This window comes from Corylus avellana, chromosome 8 (assembly GCF_965113065.1).
Source record: "Corylus avellana chromosome 8, dhCorAvel1.hap1.2, whole genome shotgun sequence".
Lineage (NCBI taxonomy): Eukaryota > Viridiplantae > Streptophyta > Magnoliopsida > Fagales > Betulaceae > Corylus > Corylus avellana.
In genome coordinates this window covers 20,711,214-20,735,664 of record NC_142497.1, presented here as the reverse complement: position 1 = coordinate 20,735,664, position 24,451 = coordinate 20,711,214, and the positions used below count along the sequence as shown (strand labels likewise).

Below are 24,451 nucleotides of genomic sequence, written 5' to 3'. Positions count from 1 at the left end.
ACAACTTAAAAATACCAAACTAGTAGTAGTAACAATCATATGCAAATGTGGCAGCTTTTAACGAAGTTTCTTAAAAGCGGAGACAAGGAGCCAATGAATGAATAATCACTGCAAACACAAACAAACCAAAAATATTGTTAGCAAATTTTTACTCCCTTGCATCTAGTTAGTCAAAGACACAAAGTCTTTGACCTTTAATAAACGAGTCAAGGGAGGTCCAAATAATCAAATTTTCAAATAAAATTTTTGCTGCAAAATGAAAACAATTAAATGAACAAGGAAGAAAGATATTACCTCAACATGCTCAAATGATCAAGAGAGTTTCCAACAAAAGTACAATATGGCACATTGGCACTTAAACATTTCAAAATAAAACATAGTTAACAAAATACAGACTTAATAAGCAAAGGGAGACCGAATCCAAACAATTCAAAATAAAACATAGTTATCAAAATACAGACTTAATAAGCAAATGGAGACTGAAACCAAAAATGAAGTGTTCAAATTACAGACTTAAAGAAGTAAAGGACTGGAATAGATTGTAAATTGTAATAGTAATACACTCCCCTGTCTGAAATTCTGCATCACATCACATTCAGGTAGTTGAAGTTGTAGTTGTAGGCAACTCCACTTCAACAAATTTCTACAAAAACAAACACAAATTTAATATGGCGAATTCATACATAAATAAAATTTAGTAAAACTCTAAATAGTCTAAATACATAAATTGGAAACAAAACTTACATCACTAGCAGATTTTCTCTTGATGCCATGAAGTGCTCTCACCCAATCTGAACCACATAAGAGCATCTGAACAGTGTCAGGGGATAATGATGCTCTATGAGGTTCAATAACCCTACCACCAGCACTGAAGGAGGATTCAGAAGCAACTGTACTTATGGGAACAGCCAAGATATCCTTTGCCATTCTAGACAATATACGGTACTTCAAGGCATTACATTTCCACCATGCCAAAGCATCAAAATTTGTTTCCATATATACTCCATTCTCATTCCTACCACAAATGTAAACATCCTCTTCAAGATAAACATCCAAATCTGTTTTAATGGGCCGGATGATGTCACTACTTCTTATATGGTCAGCAAACCTTGATCGACCTTCAGAAATTTGGGACACCACATCTCCAACAATTGCACTTGAGGAAGAACAAGAAGGAACATTTACTTGGGCAAGTTGGGCAGTTTCTTGCAATATACAAGCCGTATGGGCAGAAACATATGACTCAAATAACTCTTTCAGAACTGCCAACACATTTTTAATGTGACTACAAGCTTCGGTCAAAGGATAGATGATAGGGAAACAAAAATTGATCAACTTCATCTTGTATCTAGGATCCAAGACAGCAGCAATGGACATCAACAAATTGCTATCACCCCAATACTTATCAAATTTGTCAATCATCCTACTTGCCATTGACCTCATGTACTCATTCCTATCATCACACTTGATCATCAAAACTTCTTTCATCCTCCAAACCTCAGGTAAATACAGATTTGCAGTAGGGTACTCACTACCAGAAACAACATTGGTTACATCATTGAAAACTGACAAAACCTGGTTCACATTACCCACCATTTCCCACTGTTCTGGAGTTACAACCCACTGAAATGCTTGCTCAACTCTATGGTACCTAGGGAACACTTCTTTAAACTTAATTGCAGTGTCCAACATCAAATAGGTGCTGTTCCAACGTGTCGGGACATCTAAAATCAGCTTCTTACAGGGTAAATGCAATCTCTTTGCTATCTCACTAAACACATTCAACCTACTTTCAGATGCCACAATATATTTTATCCCCTGCCTAACATCATCTATAATACCCCTAATTTCAGCAAGCCCAGATTGCACCAACAAGTTTGTAATGTGTGCACAACACCTAACATGAAACAACCTACCCCCAACCAACAAAGCATTCTTCAACTCAAAATCATCTTTTATAATTCTAATTGCAGAATCATTAGCTGAAGCATTATCAACAGTAATGGTATGAATTTTATCCTCTATCCCCCAATCAGAAAAACAATCCCTTAATGCATCAGCAATCACAACACCAGAATGTGGAGGAGGTACATTGCAAAAATTTAAAATTCTTTTTTGGAGGCACCAAGTTGAATCCACAAAATGGCAAGTCACCACCATATATGACACTCTTTGACAAGAGGTCCACATATCGGTGGTGATGTTCACCTTGTCAACCAATTTCAAAAGTGTTCTCAGCTTCCTTTTTTCATTTTGGTAAGTGGTAATGCAATCATTCCTAACGGTTGCACGGCTTATTTTTTTCCAGTGGGGTGTGCAGGCCCTCATGAACTTATTAAAAAGTTCATGCTCCATCATATTAAAAGGGTACTCGTGAAGTAGCACCATATGAGAAGCAAGTTCCCTAACCCTACTCTCTTTGTAACTAAAACTTGTCAAACTTCCCACAACATCATTCTCACTGCTAGGCTCAAATGACAAAGTACTTTGCTTTTTTGAACTACTAAACTCAACATATCTTACACATGAAGTCAAATGCCTATTTAGGGTTGAGGTAGTACTAGATTTTCCAACAGCAAACAATCTCTTACACCAATTGCATTGTGATTTTTTAACCCCCCCTATTGTAACTGAAACAAAGTCATTCCAGATTTTGGAAGTCTTTTGCCTTTCCCTCTTTTGATATTGTCCATTCTCACTCAGGCCACTTCCATCCCCATCCCCATCCCCAGCCCCTTGGCCCCCATCCCCAGCCGCAGCCGCAGCCGCAGCCCCAGCCCCATCACCAGCCCCAGCCCCATCACCAACAACAGCAGGACAACCAGTGTTAATAGGTTGGCTTGGGTTATTTTCAGTGCTACCAGACTCAACAGATACAGGTGTAGGGATCACAGTACGTGTATCATCAAGTACATCAACTTCAATACCTTCCAATTCCATAGACTGACTCGTAATCTCCATAACTGTTAATTAAAAAATTTAATTGATGAGCAACTTCAACCTTTCTATGTTCAAATTTAGTTGTTCTAACCCTAAACAGAATTCAAACCATAATTCAAAGTTGTTCAAACCCTAAACAGAAAACAGAAAAGATAAGTTGGAAATAGTTGTTCTAAGTTCTAACCCTAAACAGAAAACAGAATGCATTTGTATCCATAGTTGTTCAAACCCTAAACAGAAAACAGAAAAGATAAGTTGGAAATAGTTGTTCTAAGTTCTAACCCTAAACAGAAAACAGAATGCATTTGTATCCATAGTTGTTCAAACCCTAAACAGAAAACAGAAAAGATAAGTTGGAAATAGTTGTTCTAACTTCTAACCCTAAACAGAAAACAGAATGCATTTGTATCCATAGTTGTTCAAACCCTAAACAGAAAACAGAAAAGATAAGTTGGAAATAGTTGTTCTAACCCTAAACAGAATTCAAACCATAATTCAAAGTTGTTCAAACCCTAAACAGAAAACAGAAAAAATAAGTTGGAAATAGTTGTTCTAACTTCTAACCCTAAACAGAAAACATAATGCATTTGTATCCATAGACATTCAAACCATAAACAGAAAACAGAAAAAATAAGTTGAAATAGTTGTTCTAACCCTAAACAGAATTCAAACCATAATTCAAAGTTGTTCAAACCCTAAACAGAAAACAGAAAAAATAAGTTGGAAATAGTTGTTCTAACTTCTAACCCTAAACAGAAAACATAATGCATTTGTATCCATAGACATTCAAACCATAAACAGAAAACAGAAAAAATAAGTTGAAATAGTTGTTCTAACCCTAAACAGAATTCAAACCATAATTCAAAGTTGTTCAAACCCTAAACAGAAAACAGAAAAAATAAGTTGAAATAGTTGTTCTAACTTCTAACCCTAAACAGAAAACAGAATGCATTTGTATCCATAGTTGTTCAAACCATAAACAGAAAACAGAAAAATTTAACATAGCAAGTTTTTTTAAAAACCTCACGGCTCAAGCAATTTCCAAAATCCAATTCGGATTGTAACTTGCAAATTCGATAGACCTTCCTCCCTGAAATTAAGATATTAGAAACATTAGTTTACCAAATACAAATTTTGAAACAGCCAAAACATAATAAACGGAATAAATAAAAAAAAACTTGCCAAAATTTAACTAGTTAGGAACTAGGGTTCAGGAGAAAAACATAAGTTACATAACTTAAATGCAGAACTGCAGAAGTCTGAAGAGACTAAGAGAGGCTCTTCAGATTCTCAGAAGTCAGAACTTTTTCTCTTGTTAGCACTTAGCAAGAAGCCAGAGCAAACAAGTTCAAAGTTATTCAACTAAACAACCAGAGTGACTTGCAGGCATCATAGGTTCATATCGGAGTATAAAAGGGCGATTGGGGGGGGGGGGGTTGCCGGGTTGGGACTTGGGAATGAATAAAAAAATAAACCTATGATGACAGAAAGCCCAATACTCAATTGCCATTTCTGTCACAGTCAGATCAAGAGCCATCATGTTTGTCTCTGCCGTCGGTATGAGCTAGGGCTTGGAGAAGATAACCTGAAAAATTGAAAATGTCACCAAACAGTTGAATGAATAGACTTACAGAAATTAAAAATTGAAAGAACACAAAAAAAAGGGGGGATTCGGCTGCGAGATTAGACGGTATAGGAGAAAAATTAGTATCCTCTTCTGGTTTGAGTCACGCGATATCTGAAGAGAGTTTCTCTCACAAAACTAGTACGACTGCTTAGAACGCCATTAGATCAATATCAGATGATCCATCAACGGCTCGATTGAGAATCTGAAAGGAACGGGTTGTTGGGAGGGGGTTGAGAAGGATTGAATGCGTGCATTCAACTCCCCAACGATGATGGGAGATGCATTGAATGCTCACAGCAGGCTGCATTCAATGGATCATCTCTCTCGCCATCACCCTAGTAACCTAGCCCTAAAACCAGTCCGTCAAACCAGAAACAACTCTCTGGTATTGCCGTAGACTCGTAGTGGTAACTAAACTGGTAACTCGAACTCTCGAAGTCTGGAAAGACTGGAATGAAGAGAGAGATAGAGAGGGAGAGCGACGAGCGTGACTGGGTGAGTCAGTGAGACTGTGAGAGACGAGAGTGACGAGGGTCGACTGTTGAGGACTCGAGGCTGCGACTTGCGAAACTGATGGTTTGAACTTTGAAGTTTGAGTGTTTGACTGGTTAATGAATAATGGTTAGTGTCTTAGTGGTTTCTAGTTTTGTTTAGATTTTAGAAACGCTCCGTTTCAATCCCAACATCCCAGCCGTTAGATTTGCGAAAATATCAAAAATTTTAATAAATGAACGGCTGGATTTGGAGAGAGAATTATTTAATTCGATTTGGGCGTGCCACGTGTCGAGACCTTTAGTTTACCAAAAAATTATTCACATGCTACCGTTTGTATTTGGATCTGGTGTGCTTATTTAGTACAGTCCGTCGATTCTATAAAAATCATCAAGATTTTATTTCACTCGTTAGATCAAAGCACTCATGCCATGCCTACGGAGCTTGCGATACACCATATAATTCCCACACAATTAAGTTGATTATAGCTGGCTTCCATTAAACCCATCCAACGGCCAATATTTCATCAAAAATTTTGGATGGCTGAGATGGCTTGTGGTCATACCGAGACGACTGGTACACTGTCAGTCTCGATGACCGTGCGTGCGTGCGAGATTACAACCGTTGATGAATTCCTCGAGTGCGATGGGGGGTTTTAAGTCGTTCGATCATCTCATCCAGGGGAAGCTTACGAAAATTTGGATGCACCCAATAAATCCCACGCGAGAAATGGCCAACAGCTGGCGTCCACTACAATCATCCAATGGCTGAAATTAAATCAAAAACAATTGGACGGCTGTCGTCCATTGCGTGCAAACCAAGACTCTCATAAATGTTGTCAGACCCGTAGACCGTGCGTGCGTGGGGGAGATTTCGAGAGTGAGTGTATCGTCCGCGTGTGTGTGTTGGTGAAACCGGTTTGATACATTACCCAATAAATAATCTTGACCATTTATGTTAATCATTATTTTATCATTCAATCAAAGCCGTTAGATTAGTGGGCTTATAGTGTTATGTGCAACACTATATAACTCTCACCTTCGTAATGGATTACAGCTGTATTCCATTAACTAAATCCAACGGCTCAAATTAAATCACATTGAATCGGACGGCTATGATTAAATATCTAAAATTTCAAAAATTCAAATAATCATAAAAATCTAGTGTGGGTAATTTCAGGTGAGCTCGTCTCTTTAGTTATCCAATAAATCATCTAAACCGTTAAAATTAAATACAAATTTATATAAATTAAATCTTAACCGTTCAATTAACTACAGTGTTAAAGAAACCGTGTGTGCATAGTAGTGTAGTACTACATAGTTATTCTTATCATTAATAATTTAATACTAATTTACCTAACGCCTAACGGTTGAGTTTCTCAATAGTTGAGATTATTATTATTATTAATACTAATTAAGTCATTTAAATTATTAATACTAAACGGTTGAGATAATGAGATTCTTGAGAGTTGAAATTATTATTATTATTAATACTAATTAAGTCATTATTATTAATACTAAACGGTTGAGAATCTTGAGAGTTGAGATTATTAATTTATTATTATTATTAATACTAATTATTATTATTAATACTAAACGGTTGAGAATCTTGAGATTAATATGATTATTAATATTATTAATATGATTAATTGATTATTATACTATACCCTTGTAACCCTTGATCTTAATTGAACCTAGGCTATGTACACACATTAATATGATTATTATTATTATTAATATGATTAATTGATTATTATGAATATGATTATGAATATTATACTATACCCTTGTAACCCTTGATCTTAATTGAACCTAGGCTATGTACACACATTAATATGATTATTATTATTATACTATACCCTTGTAACCCTTGATCTTAATTGAACCTAGGCTATGTACACACATTAATATGATTATTATTATTATTAATATGATTAATTGATTATTATGAATATGATTATTATTATTATACTATACCCTTCACCCTTGTAACCCTTGATCTTAATTGAACCTAGGCTATGTACACACATTAATATGATTATTATTATTATTAATATGATTAATTGATTATTATGAATATGATTATGAATATTATACTATACCCTTGTAACCCTTGATCTTAATTGAACCTAGGCTATGTACACACATTAATATGATTATTATTATTATTATTAACTTATGAATTAGACATTGGACATTAAACCTATAAATAATAATATAGTCTATACTCTACACTAACTTAGTTATATACTTATACTATACCCTTGATCTTAATCAAATTAATTGTACACACATTAATTGAACCTATGAGATGATAATTATTATTATTATTTTTAACTAATTAATTGGACATTGGACATTAAACCTATAAATAACCTATAAATAATAACATAGTCTATACTATATACAATGTTAGTTATACACTTATACTATAGCCTTATCTCTTAATTAGTTAATTGTACACACATTGAACATATGATTATTATTATTATTATTATTATTATTATTATTATTTTGGAATTGGGCAATGGACATTAAACCTATAAGGCTATAAATAATAACATAGTCCATATAATATTAGTTACACTATAGCCTTACATCTTAATTAGTTAATTGTATACATATTGAAGTTATGATTATTATTGATTAATAACATGTTTAATTATTTTGTTAGTTACATTGTCGTGTGGGTCGGGTCGGGTCGGGTCGGGTCGGATGACAAAACGGGTCGAGCTCACGAGCCCTAAACAAGTCGGGCGAGCCGGGTAATTCTCGAGCTACACGAGTCAAGCTCACGATCCCTTAACGAGTTCGGGCGAGCCGGGCGATTATCGAGTTAAACGATTCGAGCTCACGATCCCTTAACGAGCACGGGCGAGCCGGGCGATCTCGACTTAAACGAGTCGAACTCACGAGCCCCCATCGAGCTTACTCGAGCGAGTCGGGCATGTGTCACTAGCTAATCGAGCGAGTTTCAGCAGTAACGAGCGAGCTAATACAGTGTCGAGCTCGAACTCGGGTCGAGCTAAGTCGAGCGGGTATCGAGCGATCTGTCGAGTGTGTCGGCTCATTTACAGGCCTATGAATAACGCCTACGTTCTGTTACCATTTCATGTGGTTTCTTAGTTAGGTCGAACCAGGTCACCAGGTTGAAGATGAGTTGATGACCATAGATGTATTTATCTTTGACAAATATAGCTCAAAAAAATAAAAATAAAAACCAAGGATGGGACGCATCTGAAAGCATCGCCTTGGTTTACGGATAGGACTTGGGAGTATGGGATGATGGGACTTAAGTCTAAAACTTTACCTTCCTTTTTTTTTTTCTTTTTTTTTTTTTTTTTTTGTCTTTGTCTTTTGTTAAAGAAGCGGGAGAGGGGTATGTAATTAAAATTTTACATTAATTAAGCTTTTATATTTATATCTCTTTTAAATTAATTAATTAATTATATATATATATATATATATATATATATATATAATTTGTTACACATTTTAATTATATGAAATATATAATTATAGTTACTTGATATTACGGAGAATAACAATATTCTATTGAACTCCAATTAAATTTCAAATGAGCTTGAGTCGAGGTAGATTAAGTAAATTTGTAAGTAAACCCTTCCTTAAGAAAAAAAAAAAAAATCTAGACATTTTCAACGAGTTAAACATGATCTTTTAGAAACACAAGTTGGAAAAACATTGCGTCGTTTTAAACTTGTATGGTTAATATGCTAATTGGTTGAAATACAACATTGTTGAATTATTTATTTACTGCATTAGTTATATTCTCTTTAAATTTATTTTTTTATTCACGAAAAAATAAAATCTTAACCACCTAAACTGAAATCCTGACTCCGCCACCGTACATACATAATATGGTTTCGTGTAGTTTATTTCTTCTGGTGAAATATTACGTATAACGTGTTTAACGGCGGCCTTAACTAAACCATGTGGTACAAAATTTGCTTGCCGGTGGGTGCGTATAATCTGCCACCAAGCAAGTGAAAAAATGGTCGCCCTTGGACATTTACTAGTTGTCCATATCTATTTTCGACCATATCTATTAATACTATTTACATGACAAAATCATAAAGTGCCCAAACAACCGTATTTGGAGAAAAATCCTCAAAAAAAATATGATAACCCCAAAAATCTCGCCGGAAGAAACCGTCCTCCCTTGCTCAAACTCGTGTTAGATCTAGTCAACAAAAATATTTCTTTTATGGGTAGATAATTTGGATAATTAGTAAAATAATATTAAAAATAATATTTTAATTTTATTTTAGGGTAAAGTTCACGTGCCCTTCAAACTACCACTTAATTGACAATGTCCTTCAAACTTTCAATTATAATAATTTTCTCCAAAACTGCCAAAATATTGTCCATATCTCCCCAAAGTTAACAAAAAGATAAATATGGCCCTATAAATTTCTCAATCAGACAAAAATACTCCTATAAATTTGAAAAAAATAAAAAATTATTTTTTTAAACGATTTTTTTTAAAAAAAATTATTTTTTAAAACGAAAATTTTTAGTTTTTTTTTTTAATTTATAAAAAATATATTTTTTAAATAAAAATGTTCAATTTTATTAAAAATAATCAATTTTTTTAAAATTATTTTCTTATAAAAATGGTTATATATATATATATATATATTAGCCAACCCTTGGATTTTATATATATATTTTTTAGTTTTATGTTTTTTCTAAAGTTTTAGTTTTTTTAATTTTTATTTTATTTTATTAAGGATAGTTTCATCATTAAGGAGGATATTGACAATACTTTAGTAGTTTAGAAGACATTGTCATAATTAAAAATTTGATGGGACATTATTAATTAGGTATTTGAGAGAGTATGTGAATTTTTTTCTTTATTTTAATGTAATGAATTAATAACGAGAGAAAATATTTTATATCATTATTCATGACTATTAAAGTAATATTACCCTAAAAAACGTGAACATTTTTGTTTCGGTTTGCTTAATTAATCTTTCGGTGGGAATAAAAAAGAAATAGTCTTTTGGAGTGACCCCACGTGGGGGTCAAAAAGATGTGCAGCTCATTGGTTGGGGTGCATTTATTATATATAGGCACAAGCGCTACATAGATAGCAACGACGTGAATTCAGATCCTCTCCTTTTGCCACCCCAATCTTCGTTTTCTATGCTATACATATATATAAACCAAACAAGGGCCCAGATTCCATTAGACAGTCTGTCTCTTCTCGTGGGTTGCCCCTCTCTTCTCCATAGCTTCCTTACTGAAAAATTCTCTCTCTCTCTCTCTGTGAGTATTATATTTGCATTGCTCTGTGTTAAGCAGATCAAGTTTTTAGTCACCAGGCTTTCAATGGCTTCGATCATCGAATCTGGGTGGCTGGTACTGCTTTTATACCATTTCTGTGACATTTTTTTTTTGTCGCTTTTTCTGTTCGTCTTTAGTTCTATTTGATAGTCTAAGTCTTAAGCTAGATTTATTTCTTTGTGGGGGCATTGTTTGTTTTGGAACTTGTATGTGTGTTTTGTGTATAGTAATGCAGGTCCAATTATGGGGGTTTCTTGATTTTTTGTTTTGTTAAGTGTGTGAGGTAAAGATTTGATTTTGGCAGTGCTTTTGGAAATTCTAATCATCTTTTCCACGATTTGGGTTTATGGGTTTTACTCATTCGCTTCTCTTTTTTTCTCTGGGCCCTTGTTTGGTCAAGGATCGTGACAATGGGAGCGCGGTTTATTTGAAAGTGTATATATATACCTTTTAGGTCAACGCTGGTAATCATAGAATGCGTCGATTGGATGTGAAGCAATGTTTTTCTTTTTCTTTTTTATTTTTTTTAGATTTTGGTGGGAACTACTGTACCTAATGGTATTTGGAACAGGGAAATGGATACTTGTATGGAAGAATCTAGAATCAAGAACCCTGATAATGGGGGATTTATGATCCTACGGTTGAGATGCTCTTGAACTGTGAAATCTGTTTTGGGACAGAGAAATGGATACTCGTTGAATCAAGAACCCTGATAATGGAGGATTTATGGTCCCGCGATTCAGATGCTCTTGAACTGTGAAATCTGTTCTGAAGATCTCTTCGACCCCAGAATTTGAAATTGAAATATGTGTTGTTTGCTTTTGCTTTTTTTTTTTTTTCTTTTTTTTTTGGGATTGGGTATTTAGGTTGTTGAGCTCTAGTAGAGATTCGAACCTGATAGGCTTTAGCTGAACTAGATCACACAAACTCATTTGTCCCTTTAGGCATAGAAGTAGTTTCTAATCAAATGATATGACTGGAAATCATTACATTATCAATCATATGTTTGTTCCTTCTTAGAAGAATGCATGAAAATATTCAAAATATTGGCCTTTCTTGGATGTTACAATTTTCTGAATATGCCAAATGCGTTCTTTTTGTTTCTCAGACCTATGAGGACTTGGTCTGAGGCTTAGACACAAGAATCTGTGAGTTGCATGGGTGCCATTTTATTCTATCGGCTTTAAGGATGATGAAATTATTCTTTGTACTTCCCCTTTCTTTTCAAGTTGTGTGTGTGTGTGTGTGTGTGTGTGTGTGTATGTTTTTTGGGTTAAGGTATTAGGAAGATAGTCTTAAGTTGAACCATTTCTTCATCAGTATGAATGGCTATGGAACTAATTCTGCCGGCATACGTTTTAAGTATTTTCCAATGGAAAAAGGGAATTGTGTCTGATTTTACTGATGTGATTTGTGCAATGATGATTTTTAAAGCTACAAACATTAAGTTGTGTTTCTCCACGCTCTGAATTGTCTTAATTGTTATGTACTATTTGTTTAACTTTGTAGAATTTCCTTTTGATGATGCAGTATCTGATCACACATTTCAGTGACTTTCAACTGGCATGTCTTGGAAGTTTCTTTCTCCATGAAAGTATCTTTTTCTTTTCCGGACTTCCTTTTATATTTCTCGAGAGGGCAGGTTGGCTGAGCAAATACAAAATTCAGGTTCAACTCTTTTACTGTGCCATTATTCTTGAAGTAGTTCAAAATTTTTTTACTTCTTCAAGCTGAATTGGTGACCAGTTTATACTCTTATTAAGCATCAGAGCCAGTGGTATATGGCAGCGGACACTAGCAAAGTATTCCAGTGCACAATTAATTGTTAATTACATAGCTTGCTGCCCTGCTGGGCTGTGTTTATTTGGACAATAGATGCTATTGACATTCTTTTTCTTCTGTGGAGATCGTTATGAAACTTCAATGTTTGCTTCTCTTTTATAATGGCACTCTTGTCTGATCTAACTCATGCTCCAACCATGGCAAGAATTCTATTTCAATCCTATTTAAAAGGTCTTCTGAGAGAGTAATTGCTTTCTGCAAGTACAATTTTATTTTTATCAATTCTATGATGCTTCTTCTTCATTCCCTTGGTGCATAACTAGTTAGTGATCACAACATTGTATGCATGAGTTGTTTCCTTTTCTATCCTTTTTCCTTTTCCTACACTCTTGGTTTTAGCCAGAGTTCAACATTATCTCTGGAATTTCAAGCTGTTGTAGATTTCTATTTAGGGTCTTATCATAAGGAGTAACCCCTCTATTGAAAATAATCTTGTCACTTTTTGGTGCTTGCATACAGTGTATATTTATGTATGTTTGTATGTTTCACTGGAATGGGCTTTTTGCATTTGTTGGTACTTGCACAAGGGTTTTATTTATTTATTTTATATTTAGGCTCTTACCAACACTGCCCCTTGGTATGTGATAATGCTTGTTAGTGATGGCAAAACAGACACAATTAATGCGTAAAGAGTGGCTTTAAGGAAAAAATGCTCCAATTTGTCTTCTGCTATGGTAGAGCCAAAATTTTCCATTTGTAATTTCTTATAGCTGCTACCAATTCAGTATATATAATATATACGTTCATCTTTCTCACTTGTAATTAACATTATTGGTTTTTATGTCTATTTTCTGAATTTATATCATTGGGGGTCATTACTTGTTTGTGTTTCTTATGCAGACAAAAAATAACAGCCCAGCAGCTCAGGAGAAATGTATTACTCGCCTACTGCTGTATCATTTTGGTGTCAATCTTCCAGTTATGATCGTCTCATATCCTGTCTTCAAATTTATGGGCATGCGCAGTAGTCTTCCATTGCCGTCCTGGTATTTTCAGGTTCTTTATATACTAAATCTTTTTTTCTCAGATATATATACAAAATGCTAATAATATTATATATGAATGCTCCGTCCATATTTCCATGGACATGTAAAATTTCCACCTCGTCTAAAGCATAGTCAGCGAGATTTTGCTTTTTGGTTCTGCAGGAAAGTAGTTTTAACGCAGATAATATTCTACTTCATCCTTGAGGACTTTGTATTCTATTGGGGACACCGGGTTCTGCATACCAAATGGTTGTACAAGCATGTCCACAGTGTCCATCATGAGTAAGTGTGAGCTTTAAGTGCTTGATCAAGTGTTTAGTTTTATAATAATCTTTTTTGCTAGCCACTTTTTTGGGTGCTCTTATGGGCTTGTTAACACATACAGATATGCTACACCTTTTGGACTGACTTCTGAATATGCTCACCCTGCTGAGATACTGTTCCTTGGCTTTGCTACCATTATTGGTCCTGCGATCACTGGGCCTCATCTGATGACATTGTGGTTATGGATGGTACTAAGAGTCATAGAGACAGTTGAGGCACATTGTGGTTACCATTTTCCATGGAGCCTTTCAAACTTCTTGCCTTTGTATGGGGGGTAAGTGTGTCAGTTTTCCTTGTTGGTTCACCTAGCATTGTGTATGTGGTTAGTGTCAATATTTTACTCGTTGTTCTGAAGTGGTTGTTTTATTATTTTCCAGAGCTGATTTTCATGACTATCACCACCGTTTGCTTTATACCAAATCCGGCAACTACTCTTCAACTTTTACTTACATGGACATGTAAGTTTTTTTCCCCCACATACTGCTTAAAGCATTAGCATGTTTCTATTGTTTGGTTAGACTGTATACCATCTCTATGTCTCTATGCCAAGATTGTAGAAAGTAGATGGATTTGATGTTGAAGTCTTTTTCGTTTTTTGTTTGTCGATATAAAATCAACCTTGTGTCTACTTTAGTTAATTCTTTTTATTTGTAGTCAGTAGGAAAGAGAAAAGAGGGCAAAAAGGAGGGGAAAAGAAGAAATGTCACATGGAGCATGTTATAATGATTTACATGAACCCCAGTCCTTGACCATTTTGCTAACTGTGGATTTTTCTAAATATTTGCAATTATAAGTTGTTGTGGCTGGAGTATGGTCTTTGGCATCTGATTTTTAGTTCTATGAGTTGTGCAGAGTTGTAGAGAGTCAAAGAAGGCCTAAATAGTGTCTGGCTACCAAATAAGTTGTTGTGGCTGGAATATGGCCTGTGGCATCAGATTTTTAGTTCTATGAGTTTGTGCAGAGAGAGGGAGAGAGAGAGAGAGAAGGCCTAAATAGTGTCTGCCTACCAAATGTGGTTTTTGTACAGACCTTTGTTTGCATATATGCATGCAAATACACGTAAAAATGGTAGTCCAAGTTTTGTTGTCATAGAGTTGTGCAAACGTAGAGAAGGCCTAAATTCTTTGGCAGAGAAGACCTAAATCCTGTCCGACTACCGAATATGGTTTTATACAACCCTTATTTTTTTGGACATATGCACTAAAAGACGCGTGCAGATGGTGGTCCAAGATCTGTTTTCTCCAATAAATTTATTTATAAATACTATATGATTACGTCACTAATAAGTCACTCAATAAGTGATTTTACCTGCTGGCCATATCTTGGATTAGCCATGTTAATGGTCTATTAAGTCCCTCACAGTTTTCATGGTGCATGATAAAGAGTGTCTTCACATATCTTTTATGTGCATTGCTTTCGCAGAATCTGATGCTGCAAATGTTGCTTATTGTTACTGTCATTTCTCTTTAATGTTAACAATGACTACAAATGAAAAATGTGTCTGCATGGAACTAAAGAAAACTTGAACAGTGACATGATTTTTGAACATCTTACATCATTACTTTGTTCTGGTTTATTTTTATTTCTGTTTTCCTTTGTGATTCCAACTTGGTTTCCAATAGAAATTGAGGAGCAGGTTTTGACACATCCTATTTAAATTGTAACATGCTTTTGGTGCTTAAATCTTTTGGGTCATAGTAAGAAACAGCTGGAGCGTAGGATGAAAGTATGCTAACCACGTGTCTTGCATCTTCTCCATGAATTTTCAGGGTATTTGGAACCGATAAAGGTTATAGAAAGTTGAAAGCTATGAAGAAATCCGGAGTTGAAGATGTTGGCAAGCAAATGTAACTACCGGACGTCAAGACATTGCTTTTTTCATTTAAGGCCATCCTAGAGGTCTCGTTCTGTCCATTCCTCATCTTGTGTGCGACCACCTTTTTGTATTTGATTTCTGTTTACAGAGCAGTTATGTGGAATCAGTGGAAAGCTTTTCCTTAGACATTTTTTGTCCTGCTATTGCTTACATACATGAGTGAAGTAGCTCTCTTTGTTCCCTTCTCTTTTCTCTAGCCGGACGCCAATTCCACATAGATTGCTCCAGAAGTGACCCATTTTATAATAATTTGATGTAGGATCATGGAATCTTCTTAATCGCCATTACCATGGACTTCCTAGATTGTGAAAGCTTATTTATTTATTAGTCATTTCTTTAATTTTTGTTTTCAGGTGGGGTGGATTCAATGCCAAAGGTGGTAATATAAGAATCTCACATTCTTTGTGTTTATACCTTGCGATTATAATAAAATCTGAATCGCGATATCTATTCGCGAATGTTGAAATATTGGTTCTAAGGTATTTTTTAGGTTTGGTTGTGAAAAATGCTTCCATGATTTCTCTTTTATCAAAGCCCCACCAATGGTGGGAATGTTCTTTCCTTTTAGGGTTAATCTAAATTTATTTCCATTAAGATTTGCAATGTTGACAACAATGAAAAATACCATTTACTATTATTTGGGATTTTATGGAATTTTCAAAATGGCTTCGAGATGGCTTGTCTTGTGGTTCTGAAAGCTTTGGAGGCCAGGTTTCTGTGCATGAAAGAAAAAAAAATTCCTTTGATTCTCCTCTTCAAAAGCCATCTCAATTGGATTTCATGAAGTGGATTTCTTTTCTTTTATTGAATTAAAAAGTGACAACACAAGGGAATCTTTTCTTTTATTTTAGAAGCTTTTAATCAGATAAGAAATAGTAAATTTAATTATTTAATTAATATTTTAATATTTTTTAAAAAATTAATTTTTTTTAAACATGTAAAATATTTAATTAATATTATATTAAATTAATATTTATAATTAAGATTCTCTTTTAATGACATTTTTTAAAAAAAATAACCAAAAGTCATGTCAGTGACTCTTCCCAAAAAAAGGAAAAAATTTAGATAACCAGTCACCCCTTTTAGGGAGAAAGAGAAAGGCAACCAGCATCAACTGACAGTAAATAAATGTTGGGATTCCTCTCTCGTGTGGTGATTTGACAATTGACAGTCACTCCTCTGTCACCAGACTCACCAGTCACCACACAATTTCAACTGCCTTGGGTTCGAAACAACAACATTTTTTTTCCCATGTCTGTTTCACCCATCTCCTTCAAGGATATATCCGTGATGACCATTAACAGTTAATTAATTTTATTTTGAAGTTTAAGACAATTAATTTAAGCAAAAAAAATTTTTTATTATTTTTTTTTATATATATCTAAAATGTTAATTAATTTTTTTTTTTTACAATTATTGAAAGTTTAATTAAAGAGTATTGACTATAATTGGAACCTTAGATTTTTTTTTTTTTTTTTCATAAATTCGGTTTGGACCTGGGCTACGGGGTGGGCTTTGGCCACCCCCAAGGGCCAAATAAAATAAAAAAAAATTGAAAAGTTTTTTTGGCCCTTGGGGATGGCCTTGGAACCTTAGATTTTTTTTTTTTTTTTTTTTTTTCATAAATTCAGTTTGGACCTGGGCCATGGGGGTGGCTTCGGCCACCCCCAAGGACTAAATAAAAAAAAAAAAATTAACATTTTTTTGGCCCTTGGGGGTGGCCGGACCACCCCCCCGGCCACCCCCAAGGGCTATGGGCCGGTCTGGGGTGGGATCGACTCAACTGGGGTGGCCAACTACCTTAGTTTTTTTTATTTGATTTTAATTTTTTATTATTTTCTTTTTAAAAATTACTTAATATTTTATTATTTAATTTAAGCAGAACACGTGGCATTATATGGGCCGTCAGATAAAAATAAGAGTTAAGTACCTAATACCCCATTGGGTTTAGGAACTTTATTTTTACCCCCCTGGGGTTTCATTTTTATCACAGGACCTTCCTGGAGTTTTGATAAAGGACCAACTTAGTCCATCCGTTAGTTGACCGTTAGGCCTGACACGTGGACCAATCATATGTTGACACGTGGCACCTATTTAATTTTTTTAAATTAAAAAAAAAAAATCTATGTGGCTCGGCCGCCCCCATCCGGCCAGATGGGGGTGGTGGGTGGTTTGACCACCCCCATGGCCAAAGGGGGTGGCCGAGCCACCCCCAATATTTTTCCTTTTCCTTTTTTAAAAAAAAAAAATTAAATAGGTGCCACGTGTCAACATATAATTAGTTCACGTGTCAGTCATAACGGTCAACTACCAGATGAATTAAATTGGTCTTTTATCAAAATTTCAGGAAAGTCCTGTGATAAAAATAAAACCTCAAGAGGATAAAAATAAAGTTCTTAAACCTCAGAAGGTATTAGGTACTTAACCCTAAAAAATAAATGACCAAGATTGAAAACCGGAAAATCTCCGATCCTCCCCATAATGGGAGGGATCCTCATCCGTGTGTTAGCATCCCTTTTTAACTTTTTTTTACTTCTAAATCTCCGTTTGGGCCCAGTATCGTGATTTTCTGATATGACACATGATATTCCCTCCTCTAGAGGTGCCCCATTGCTAAAGACAGCTCCATGCCTTTTTCTTTTTTCTTTTTTCTTTCGTTCTTTTCTCTTCTTTTTTTTTTTTAAAAAAAAAAATTTTTTATTGGTATTTCCTTTGATTACTTGGATTTATCCTCTTACTTAGTTAAGCTGTAAGTGAAAAATGATGGATGGATAGTAGTTGGATCCAACAATTAGGTGAATCATAATTAATTAGGTAAATAATCATTAAACCTACGTTTGACAGCTGGTTCCTTCCATGAAGCCACCATTGAGGAATACCTGCCCATTGGAGGAACCCAGATCCTTAGCCTACAGGGTTGCCAACAGAACTTGCTTGTATACTATTATCTCAATTTAGTACAACATAAACTTAACACACATTCTAAGCAATATTCATACAACACCAACATCTAACTCTTGAGAAATATAATTTTTTATGAATCTAAAAACTGAATAAATCCTCATCTTTCTGAGATTTTTTAATTTTTTAACCTTTTATTTTTTTAATTTTTAATTTTTAATTTTTATTTTTATGGTGTGTGTGTTGTACTTTATAAAATAGAGGGCTGTGAGAGGATCCAATCCCCTTGCCCATTCCATTTTGTGTATGAAATTTGTGCTAGGTTATGATGAGAGGGCAATCAACTTGTTTGGTTGATGACATTTTATCAAAGATAATGCCGTTCTATGTGGGTATGAAAAATCCCTTATGAAACTTACTTGCCGAATACAAAAGGCCAACAAGTTATATAAGACTTAGTCTAGTAGATGAATCTCATAAGAACTTTCTCATATTTACTACTCCCATTGCTAGATTATCATATCCTTCACAATGGCTCAAAATAGAAGCAAAAGAATGTTCCAATCATAATCATCAAGCCAGATTCAATATTCTGGAGACGTACGAGGATCATTTTTTTTGTTGTAGTGGTTGATTTAAAGTAAGTTCTAAGGCTTCAATCATTCCTTCCTCTATCTTTTTGCTGGAAGGCTTTAATTACATTTCAATTTAATACTCCCTCCCAGACTATCTCAGGGGAACAACCAATTAAACTAGATAAAGTATTTGATCATCGCACCTTTCCGATCACAATTTGAATTTTCATTGTTTGAATGAAACTAAAATATCACCCATACCTGTTAGATTGTTTGAATAAAATAATTTTTCCCTTTTTTCTTAAATTCTTTACCATCCCTTTTATGTATCTCACTCTGTTTGCATTAAAAAGTTAAAAGAACTTTTAGTCTTTTATAAAAGATGGGCATAAATTGTTTGTAACTTTCGTCTAATAAGTGTCGAGTGTCATCTCTCACATGTCTTTTCTATTTAAAACCCAACATCTAAAAAAACTCAAAAAATCAAAGTATTTTAGTAGTTTCAAAAGGTCATGGTTGCAGAACAAATAATCAATTATTAATGAAGCAACAAATAAAGAGTAGCACAATGATAGAAATGGTCATTATAGTTGAGAATTACAATATATAAAAGTTCTCAAGGAGTAACTCAATCAACAGTAAATCACGTCTCATAAATCAAAAATTACTGAAGAAGTAACTCAATCAACAGTAGACCACGTCTCATAAAACAAAAATTACTAATTCGAATCTTAAACCCTACTATTCTATTTCAAAACAAATTTGGACCTAATTTCTTGTTAAGAGTGTTATTTTTTAAAAATTATATAAAAAAAAAAATACTGCAATTTAAAAGTAAACTTGTTTTTGTATTTTTAAGTAGTGTTTTGTATTTGAGTAATTGACTTATTTCTATTTATCTTTTTCTTTTTTCTCATATGTAAATATTTAATGAACAATAATTAAATTGCAAGATCTCATAAGAAAATGCAATTGAAAAAAAAAAAAACCAATATTGGTATCGATTTTCCAAGTCCATTCCTCACTCCTTTTCTACCATTTCAACTCCTTCCCAACAAAACAGTGAAAACACTACCCCACTCCCCTGAAATAAAACTAAAAAAATATACATTATATAAAAAAGAAAAAGAAAAACCCACAATAATCCATGGCGTTTGGTTACGTGGCCTTTCTAAGGTCCACCACGACCACGCTAACGTTGTCAGTACTGTGCCTAGCCAACGCCAGCTTCGTCAGCAACATCGACGCGTCCGAGCACGCCTTGTCGGACGTCTCCGACGTAGCTACTTCATCCTCCATCGGCGAACACAGGGGCGCGTGAGCCTTACCTCGAAGACACATACGCGCCACCCCACACGCCGTTTCATTGGACACCACGTCCCACAGCCCGTCACTCGCCAGGATCAGACAGTCGTCCTCCGCCGTTCGATCCGTGACCGACACCTCCGGCTCGCAGCTCACGTAGGGTTTCAGATAGTTATCACCTGCGGTAACAAAAAACGTTAATGAATAATGCTATTGTACGCCGCGGAGTGTGGAGAGATATAATACATAGCTTTGGCGTTGGTGCTTACCAATGGCTCTTGACATGGCGAGAACTCCGAGAACCCGTGGGCCGTCCCAATATATAACCCGGCCACCGGCGGCCTGGATCCGGTTCAGCTCGTCTGGACGATCCGGCTGTTCGCACGCAACACGAGAAAATAATGCTTAGTTAGCATGCTTCTCATTGTAACTAAAATAGAAGAGAAATGCGTCTAATGAGCTACAACAATCAGAATCCTCAGATCAGGCGATCCGACGGTCACTGTTGCGAAGCGCACAACACCACATCGGACGCGGGTGAAGTGGGTTTCCTTTTATTTTTTTTTATTTTTTCTTTTTTAAAAACGTTAGGCTAATGCTTAAGTAGAAGAGAACTGGAAAAGTAATATGCCTTAAGTACCGTTTGGTTACTTGGCTCTCTCTCTGAGAAAGCAGTTATACTAAAAGCTGAAGTTAATAGATAGAGGGAGCGGGAAGCTAACCTTGTGATCAGACGAGAGAGGAACAGGCTTGCCGTTCCGGCAAAGCACGGCTCTGGAGTCGCCGCAGTTGGCGACGATTATCTTGTCGGACGTTACGATGGCAACGACCGCAGTGGATCCAACCGCATCGCACTCGGGAGACTGGAGCTCACACCTGCACTTGGCTCCCAAAACGGTATCGTTCCATGTAATCGCCTCCTTGTCCATGCGCCAGAAGCTTTGCTCCATCGCGCTCTTCCATTCTTCCTTGCTCTCTAACTCTTCCTTCACCAGCTCGTGCAACCGCTCTTTACACTTCGTCGCCACCTAAAACAAATAATTTTTTTAAAACTCTAAATTCAAAATCAGAGTAAAAATTCGATTTTTTTTTTTTTTTGTTTGGTTTATTGAATCGAAAAGCAAGACTCGTACATGAGAGCAACCGTGGCCGTCGTAGACTCCAAAGTAATGCAATTCAGTGGCGGTTTCCGCGTCTCGGCGACAAAACGAAGGGTGTATTGCCACCGCGTCTTCCATGTCTCTCCGCCTTCCACACACCGACGCAACGCCGAACTTCGGGTACTCCCTGGAAGCCTCTGGAACCACAGGAGTCGACGGCGAGAGACTCCCCGTCGAAATTGATTTATTCGAAGACTGATTCGAAATTGAAATGTCTTTGCTCTCGGATCTTCCGGTGTCCGCCACAAGCACTTGCTTTTCCTCCTCCGAATCCGAGTTCTCCACCGCGTTCCAGCAGTCCCGAGAATAAACCTCTACCTTCTGCCGCTTCGGCCCGTTCTCCGTCTCCGGCGAAGAAACGCCGGAGACGAATTTAAACCGTCTGATCTCCATTCTCCTCCTCCTAGCCGCTCGCGAGCTCTGTTCACACGGTGTCGATGCCTCGCTCTCACTCACCACTCCGCAGCAGATATCCGCCATTCTTAGAAAAAAAAAAAAACCCTTCAATTCATACCACAAACCTCTATCAAGCCTCTGCTGCAAAATCTCGAAATTAGCGACGAAGATGATCGATTGCGTGAGCTGAAAAGCAAATGGAAACAGCGAGATGAAAGAGAAGCCTCGCGCGCTCACAAGGAAGCTTTAAAAAGACTCCCATGGCCTTTCTTTTTACGTAGGTATTTGGTTGGAAGCGAGGTGCTTAGCTGCCCGTCACTGTCACGGGCAGCCCGGACACGTACTGTTGTGCGTGACGCACTGCGACTCTGCCTAAACAATCTGATCTCCACCGTTGATCTTCACCCATCTCTTCCCTCTCCTCCGTCAATATCAAACACGTGTACCTACTTCGGCGGGGTACGAACGTACGTGGTCCAATAGAACTTTAACACCTTGATTAGGTGAACCTCCTTTCCTGACACGCATGTGGTCCTTGATTAGGCGTGGTTCGGGGTTTAAATTTTTCTCATTTCGGATTTAGAGTTGGTGCCACGTGTCTCCATCATGGAGTACGATATTGAACCACGACTTTTCATTATTTAAAAATTCCCGACTTTATTCCTCTCGGCTCTTGTGGTCCAATCAAATATCTCTACGTATCAGTCTCCGATTTTGACTGTGGGCCCAGGTGTCCACATCGTTGACGCCAAACAGAATATCTGAAGGCGGTTACCGCATCCTCTGACACGTGTCGTAATCGTAGACTTCCTCCATTGACCCGAACCCGGTGGTTTCTCTAGAAAAAGCTTTCAAACACATTCACAATTGTGAAACTACACTAATCGAACGACCCAACGAAATAAAATTTTGATTGGGCCCCTCCTTATTCGGTCGCTAAAATGTCCAAAATAGCCTGAACCGTACACGTCAACAATAAAGCTTTGGTTCAGGTTGGCAGGAACATAATCACTAAACTAGATTTCATAAACACGTGGTATTGAAAGAGTGGGTAACGTGTAGAGTGACAGACGGGACAGTACGTTGAGTGGGGGCCACGGCTGAATAACTCAAACCGTAGGAAGAACTCCACGTGGAAAATCTGGCTGGCAAGCAATTGTACTATATGGGGTCCACGAAACTGACAGGAGGCAAAGTCAGTGCCACGTGACGAACAAGACCCTGCACGGCTTTAACCCTTGTCTCCGAACTTGGACTAACCGGGGTTACTTTTTCTTTGCCTTACGGGAATGTATGGTTTGGTTAGGATAGGTAATCACTCATCACTCATTTCTTCGTCTTTGATTTGAAACCCTACCGAAAAAAAAAAAAAAAAGAAAGAAAAAAAGTGAAATCCCACCAAAACTCTCTCTCTCATGATTTAGATTTTTTTTTTTAACGTGTTCTGAGCATACTTAGGGCTTTTTACGTGCGGTGGGATGAGCTTTGGATGTGAGACACGTGGAAAGGGCTTTGTGTTGTGATGTGAGGCTGAGAAGAGTGCTTGGTGGAGAGACACTAGACACGTGTGAACTGTATCAGTGACTCGTGTTTGGTTGGTTCTAGCGCTCTGAGGTGAGGGAGAAGAGGGGGTTGGGTTACGTGGCAGACGCGTAGAGGTTTTGTGGGGTGGTGCATGGTGAGAAGGCTGCACGGTCTGCACCTGCAGCACCTGCATGCGAGCGTAGTGTTCAGAGCTGGGTTTGAATTACAATTGGCGCCGTGAGATACACATGCATGCAGGGAAGTAGTGGTTCGACGCATCGACTGTTGAACCGCTTCAAAGCTGTTTATCTCGCAGCCGAAATCCGGGATTTCGGCATCCAGGATTTCTGTTCAGGAGATCTTTTGCTATTTTTTTATATTTTTTACTTCCCATCTTTCTTCGATATTTTTCTTTGGGAAGAGAGAGAGAGAAAAGAAACAGGGGGGGTTCTGACTTCTGAGATCGTTGAGCTTGGAATTTACCGGAGTTTTAATGTATCGGAAGTTACAGGTAGAGAAGTTGTTGATTCTGAGCTTAACAGAAAGTCTACATACAGGGAACATGGGTTACGAGGATGACATGCGACTGTTTTTGCGGCGGCCGGGGAGGATAGACTAGAGACGGGAGTTTTATATATATATATATATATATGGTTGCTTCCTTTAATATTGTATCACTCAATGAGATGAAAGCAAATATCTATTGCTCAGACAGAAGATATTTAGAGTTATTCTCTTCCCATATAAAAATGTTTAGGGAGTTTTGCTGTAATAACAGACACATTTAGAGTTATTATTATCGTGTCAAAGTGTTATAGTCTACAAGTAATCTTTTTTTTTTTTTTTTAATTAATCTTGTTAATTTAGATTTTGGACACAGAATTAATATCTTCGGATCTAAAGATAATTTTTCATTTGGGTTGCATTGAATAGAAAAAAAAAAACTTATAAAACCATTATCAAACATACTATTAGCTTTTTACGTGTTTAATTTTCTTTCAAGGAAAAAAATAATTTGAGTAGTAGGACTTTTCAACAAGTCATTATCAAACATACTATTAGCTTTTTATGTTTGGTACGCTAGTTTCAACAACAGCATAAGTATTACTTAATCAATTTAGTGATTATTGAGGTGAGAGATTCTCTTAAAATAATGCATCAAAACCAGTACCCCATCACTAAGCTCTTGCACTCTTA

The 24,451-nt window shown here is 36.3% G+C and overlaps 3 protein-coding genes across 3 annotated transcripts; 1 reads left to right on the top strand and 2 right to left on the bottom strand.

Moving 5' to 3' along the window:
* Positions 1–595: 595 nt before the first annotated feature.
* LOC132169092 (zinc finger BED domain-containing protein RICESLEEPER 2-like) lies at positions 596–2,961 on the bottom strand. The gene is made up of 2 exons (XM_059580177.2): positions 745–2,961; positions 596–643 (listed from the first exon to the last, which is right to left on the bottom strand). The coding sequence occupies exons 1-2, from the start codon at positions 2,959–2,961 to the stop codon at positions 596–598; spliced, it is 2,265 nt and encodes a 754-aa protein (XP_059436160.2).
* A 7,229-nt stretch (positions 2,962–10,190) lies between these two features.
* On the top strand, positions 10,191–15,697 carry LOC132164527 (methylsterol monooxygenase 2-2). The gene is made up of 7 exons (XM_059575049.2): positions 10,191–10,440; positions 11,896–12,033; positions 13,048–13,193; positions 13,356–13,475; positions 13,579–13,791; positions 13,895–13,975; positions 15,287–15,697. The coding sequence occupies exons 1-7, from the start codon at positions 10,225–10,227 to the stop codon at positions 15,366–15,368; spliced, it is 996 nt and encodes a 331-aa protein (XP_059431032.2). The 5' UTR covers positions 10,191–10,224; the 3' UTR covers positions 15,369–15,697.
* A 4,150-nt stretch (positions 15,698–19,847) lies between these two features.
* Positions 19,848–21,990, bottom strand: LOC132163544 (putative protein phosphatase 2C 24). The gene is made up of 4 exons (XM_059573864.2): positions 21,308–21,990; positions 20,897–21,202; positions 20,444–20,549; positions 19,848–20,353 (listed from the first exon to the last, which is right to left on the bottom strand). The coding sequence occupies exons 1-4, from the start codon at positions 21,812–21,814 to the stop codon at positions 20,028–20,030; spliced, it is 1,245 nt and encodes a 414-aa protein (XP_059429847.1). The 5' UTR covers positions 21,815–21,990; the 3' UTR covers positions 19,848–20,027.
* Between the last annotated feature and the right edge of the window lie 2,461 nt (positions 21,991–24,451).

Excerpts from the sequence above, each read along its gene's own strand:
- LOC132169092 (XM_059580177.2), bottom strand. The coding sequence starts at position 2,961 with ATGGAGATTACGAGTCAGTCTATGGAATTGGAAGGTATTGAAGTTGAT. Across the intron at positions 644-744 it reads AGAGAAAATCTGCTAGTGAT|AAATTTGTTGAAGTGGAGTT; the intron begins GTAAGTTTTGTT and ends TTGTTTTTGTAG.
- LOC132164527 (XM_059575049.2), top strand. The coding sequence starts at position 10,225 with ATGCTATACATATATATAAACCAAACAAGGGCCCAGATTCCATTAGAC. Across the intron at positions 13,476-13,578 it reads GTCCACAGTGTCCATCATGA|ATATGCTACACCTTTTGGAC; the intron begins GTAAGTGTGAGC and ends TAACACATACAG. Across the intron at positions 13,976-15,286 it reads ACTTTTACTTACATGGACAT|GGTATTTGGAACCGATAAAG; the intron begins GTAAGTTTTTTT and ends ATGAATTTTCAG.
- LOC132163544 (XM_059573864.2), bottom strand. The coding sequence starts at position 21,814 with ATGGCGGATATCTGCTGCGGAGTGGTGAGTGAGAGCGAGGCATCGACA. Across the intron at positions 21,203-21,307 it reads ACGGCCACGGTTGCTCTCAT|GTGGCGACGAAGTGTAAAGA; the intron begins GTACGAGTCTTG and ends TATTTGTTTTAG. Across the intron at positions 20,550-20,896 it reads CTCTCTCGTCTGATCACAAG|CCGGATCGTCCAGACGAGCT; the intron begins GTTAGCTTCCCG and ends GCGTGCGAACAG.